General features: G+C 43.0%; 1 protein-coding gene across 1 annotated transcript in view; it reads left to right on the top strand.

The window, feature by feature from the left end:
• Positions 1 to 5,134, top strand: part of FANCM (FA complementation group M) — a 57,489-nt gene that overhangs the window by 23,173 nt on the left and 29,182 nt on the right. The window contains exons 5-9 of the mRNA XM_033515237.1: positions 1,264 to 1,395; positions 2,125 to 2,257; positions 2,458 to 2,586; positions 3,167 to 3,268; positions 4,177 to 4,364. Of these exons, the coding sequence (XP_033371128.1) occupies positions 1,264 to 1,395; positions 2,125 to 2,257; positions 2,458 to 2,586; positions 3,167 to 3,268; positions 4,177 to 4,364 (684 nt within the window). The remainder of the gene's footprint in view (positions 1 to 1,263; positions 1,396 to 2,124; positions 2,258 to 2,457; positions 2,587 to 3,166; positions 3,269 to 4,176; positions 4,365 to 5,134) is intronic.

Genomic DNA, 5,134 nt, shown 5'->3' with positions numbered 1-5,134 from the left:
AAGAAGGCCCTGGAGCTTCCCCAGCAGAGAAGACTAAAGAGGTGCAGCAGTTCCAGCTGCTGCAGGAGGGTGAGTGGCAGAGCTGGGCCACAAGGCTGGGGCCTGCATCCAGCTGGATCCCATCCCATCCCATCCCATCCCATCCCATCCCATCCCATCCCATCCCATCCCATCCCATCCCATCCCATCCGATCCCATCCCATCCCATCCCATCCCATCCCATCCCATCCCTCTCTGCAGGGTCAGCCCTTGCTCCAGATCCCGGGGGGAGCTTCCCCTCCTCAGTTCCTGGATGGATCCAGGGTTATCCTGGGTGTTAGAAATACAAATCATATTATTGGCTTTTCACAAATATTATAATGAATGTTATATTTAGAGGATTAGAAAATTTTGTTGTATTAATATAGTTTTCCTTTATTTCTGTTACTGATGAAACTTAGAAATAGTGGTATAATACATGTATGTGTTGGGCTGTAACATGATATTTATATAATCATAAATCATATGTTATATAATAATCATATAACATGATTATTATTTATGATATTAAAGCACAAACTACTTTTTATTTATATAACCCAGAGACTAAAAGAAAAAAATAATAGTCAGAGACCCCCCTGCATCCTAAGATTATCTTGTGCAGATGGAGACAAGCAGTTCTCCAAGCCCTGCAAAGGAAACATTTATGGAACCATTATCAAAGGACATAAAACCCAGTGGGACCAAGAAGATTGATCTGTTGGGAAGGGGGGCAAGGAAAAACTAAACCAAAAACTTAAGAAGAATGTCTGAATATGTGTGAGAATTTCTGGATATGGAGCAGGGTTCTGTTTTTAAGGGACAATCCTTTGTCAGTGAGGTGAATGCAGAGACACCCGGCCACATCTGTGTACTTTACTTCATTTTTTATCTCCTAATTGTCTTTTTTTATTAAACTTTTACATTCTATAAAAATGATGTGAAGCCCATTTTTCACACTGGGGCAGGAGGGTGTGGGGAGGGACCCCCAAGGATCATGGAGTGCCAAATCCTGACCCTGCACAGGACACCCCAACAATCCCACCCTGTGCCTGGGAGCCTGGCAGCAATTTTGGGAATTCTGCTTATGGAGAGCACCTGGTACAGTAACAAAGCACTCAGAATTCATATATACCTGTGTCTCTGATAAAACCAACCAGCTGCTCATATTCTGTAGGATCTGTAAGAATAAAATCATTTCAAAGGCTCATCCACCCCTTCACCTGTGCTGGCTTTTGGCTGCAGGTGCTGGAAGCGTTTGCTGGGCGCCTGATTAAGGTGGGAGTTTTATCCAGGAGGGATATTCCCAGCCTGACCAAGTACCAGATCATCCTGGCCAGGGATCAGTACAGGAAGAACCCCTCTGCACAGCATGCAGTAAGTTCTTTATTTATTTCGTGCTATTAAAGTAGTGAATAAGTAAGAATAATCCATGGTAGATATCTGCTTTTAGCCATGGAATAAAATATCATAGAATCACAGCAGGGTTTGGGATGGAAGGGATGTTTAAGATCATTTATGAAATCTATAAAATATTCCTAATTTTTTCCATGTTTCTGGCAGTATGGAATAGTTAAGGAAAAGATCAAGAAATCCATTCAAGTGAAATTGCTGTGAGAATTTACATTGTGATCACTCACAGCCAAGTTTTCATTTTCCCCTCAAAGATACATTCCTGCTCCTGTTTTTTTTTTTTTTTGGTAAATCCTCATGGAATGATCAAATTTTATAAACTTAAAGAAAATTGCCTAAAAAAAGACAATGAGAAATCTCCTTCACTGTGAGCAAGGCAACTTTCCTGACTTGATTCCATAGCCTGGGTGGATGTGCTGGAGTTCCCTGGGTTTCCCAGATGTTGGTGGTTCAGCTGGCAGAGTCTGGGGTAGCTGGGGGAGATAACAGAGGTGTTTTGGATGAGGATTAAATTCCCTGAGCATTGTGCAGTCTGTCCCCTGAAGGCTCTGATGGACAAACTGCTCCTGGGCATCACTTTGGGGTCTGCTCTGCTCCTCAGGGGTCACTCTGCTTGGGCAGGAGCTGCAGTGGGAGGGATTCCTGCTCCTCAGCCACTTCCTAACTGAGCCAGAGTCTGCTTTTCTCCCCCAGGGAATCCATCAGGGCATCATTGAGGGAGACTTTGCCCTTTGCATCAGCCTGTACCACGGCTACGAGCTGCTGCTGCAGATGGGAATCCGCTCCTTGTTCATCTACCTGTGGGGAATCATGGATGGCTCCAAAGGTGAAATGTCCTCAGGAGCATCCTTCCTTCCTTCCAGCTCCACCCTCTCCCTTCACACACCTCACTCGCTTTGGCACCAAACACCTGAGAGTCAGGGGCTGCACGTGGATTCCCTGTTCTGTTCCCTGGGGTTAGAATTTGGGAAAGCTCATTTTTGAATCATATTTGGGAATCCTGAGTTGTTCCAGCTCTCTCCACAGGGTTATCCCGCACCAAGAGCGAGCTGGGGCGCAATGAGGACTTCATCCAGCTCTACCAGCAGCTTCAGGACAGCTTCTCAGACACTGTCCTGGCTCCTGAGAGTGCAGGTGCTGGCAAGAGCACAGCAGGTCAGGATCCCCAGAATATTCCTGTTTAAAACTTGTGCTGCACTGCCTGCTGCTCTTTATTCCAGATTGAATTCCCAATGTTCTGTCTCCCCCTCCCTCTCTCTCTTCCCTCGGTGGTTTTAGCTACTTTCAGCCAAGTTTTTTTATGTTTGAAGTTTTTAATTCGCTCTAAAATGAAGGTTAAGATGCAACTGTTTCAGTGTTAGTCTTTTCCAGTGTGACTCTAACAAAAATGACAGCACTTTTATCAAAAACCAGGTTTAACAAATGTTTTCTGTCAGCAGTTTATTTTATTTTATTTTATTTTATTTTATTTTATTTTATTTTATTTTATTTTATTTTGTTGTGTTTTATTTTTTTTGTTTGTTTTATTTATTTATTATTTTATTTAATTTATTTTTTTATTTTATTTATATTTTTTATTTATATTTTATTTTATTTTATTTTATGTTTTGTTTAGAGCCAATATCAGGATTTGGGTCTGGCTCAGATAATTACTGTAGGAGGGAATGAAGTTCACTGAACCTTCCTGTTTGTTGCAGGTTTATTTACATCTTTCATTTCTTTATTTCCTTTCCAGCATTGGGAAAGAAAAAGGAATTTGTCTACAGCCATCCAAAATTAAAGAAATTGGAAGAAATTGTAATAGAACACTTTGAATCCTGGAAACAGGGATGTTCTGGTGAGCACCAACTCAGAGGAAAACCTGGGAGTGGAAACAAGAAATATCCTCCCTTGTGCTGCTTTATTGCTCTGATTGTTTGTGCCTCCTCCCCTCTCAAAGAACTTCACCATAAGATTTCTGTAAGATAAAACTTCTATAAATTCTCTTTATTAATTTGATATAAACTGCTCTGACAGCTGAATAAAACAGGGGTAGGGAACTCATCATTCCTGGGGCTGCCACGTTTCCTGCTGGTCCTGTCCTGGCAGCCTCCCCTCAGGGCCCTGCTGCAGAACTCATTTGAGGACCTGAAGGATGAAAGTTGTGATATCCAGCCTGAGGATAAGAGTTATCAACTCTGAGACATCAATTTGAGGTTCAAACCCTTGAGTTACATTCACCTGTCTCTCATTCCTTTTCATCTCGATGAAGACATCATTCAGATTTTGCTTTTGGGATGTCCCAGCTTCTTTATTCCAGCCTTTGGAATGATTGCATGAGTAATAATAGCATCTTGTTCATTTTTTACCTTGTCTGTTTGGATCTCTGTGCTGTTCTGATAATTTCTGACCTGTTCTTCCCTCTTTTTGTGGTTTTTTTCCTCTCTTGGAACACTTTTTTTCTCTCTTGGAAACACTTCCCATCCAAGCCCAGCTTTTCAAAGTGACTTCAGTGAGGGTGCCTCAGACAAGGACATTCTCATTCTCACGTTCTCCAAAATTAGAGCCTGCTTTGATGCAGAGAGGAATTTTTCAAGGAGGTGCATTTGGAGCATTTTCTGCCCATTTTCCCTTCCCTTTAAGTGAGACCAGAGCTGTGAACGCGTAACTTGTGGGGGCCGAATTTTTATTGACAATCCTTTTCTCCATTATATTACCATTTTTTATGAATAATCCCACTAAAAGCTGCCATTTTTTCCAATGCAGCAGATGAAGACAAGAGTGAAAGCTCTCCTGGGGACACGAGGGTGATGATCTTCTCCTCGTTCCGGGACAGCGTGCAGGAAATCGCGGAGATGCTGGCGCGGCTCAGCCCGGCCGTGCGGGCCATGACCTTCGTGGGACACTCCTCGGGCAAGAGCACCAAGGGCTTCACCCAGAAGGAGCAGCTGGAGGTAAAGAAAGAGGAGCTTTGGGCTAGGAATTAGTGATAAAGAGCATTAATTGTGGAAATAAGTCCAGGCTGAGCTTTAAGTGTCGTTAGGAAATCCTTGTGGAGTCCAGAGTGCCCAAAACTATGCTCAGGGAACAAAATAGATCAATAACAAATAGATCAATAATTTATAGATTTACACTGTATTAACTGTTAAATACAGATGTCAAAAATCTGGGGAAATATGCCAGTATGTGCTGTGGGAATTTTGTTTTTTCTTCTAGGTAGGAAAGCTAAGATCTAGCATTAAATTCTGATCTAGCAAAACTGAAAAACAGACAACCCCTAAAAGATTTACTTGCTAAGTTGGGGGATGAGTTTTATGAGAATGCCATGGTTGGAGACAGAATAAGGTGTGGGTTTTTTTCCCCTTTATCTTAGAGCTAAAGGGTTGAAATGCTGATGTTGGTCACACTGGGGTGTGATGTTTGAGGTAGCAGCTGGGAAATTACAAAAGACAAGATTTTGTTGTTTTGGAATGCAGATCAGTTTTCTTGGCTGTGATGCCTTCCAAGGATGCACCTTGGGCAGTGCAAGAGCCCGGCCCTGGCTCCAGCCAAGATGGGTCAGGAGTTGGACACTGGGATCAGTTTTGCTCCATTTCCACCTTGGGTTCATTGTGCAATTCCAGCCTCAGGTGATGAAGGCCCATCCTCCCAGATTCTCTCCTCAATTCCCTGCTGCTTGCACTTGTTGGGGCTGAGGCTGCAGCGCTGCCCTTGCTGCTGGGGC

Source organism: Parus major, chromosome 5 (assembly GCF_001522545.3).
Source record: "Parus major isolate Abel chromosome 5, Parus_major1.1, whole genome shotgun sequence".
NCBI lineage: Eukaryota > Metazoa > Chordata > Aves > Passeriformes > Paridae > Parus > Parus major.
The sequence above is the reverse complement of the archived record's forward strand: the minus strand, read 5'-3'. Positions and strand labels throughout refer to the sequence as shown.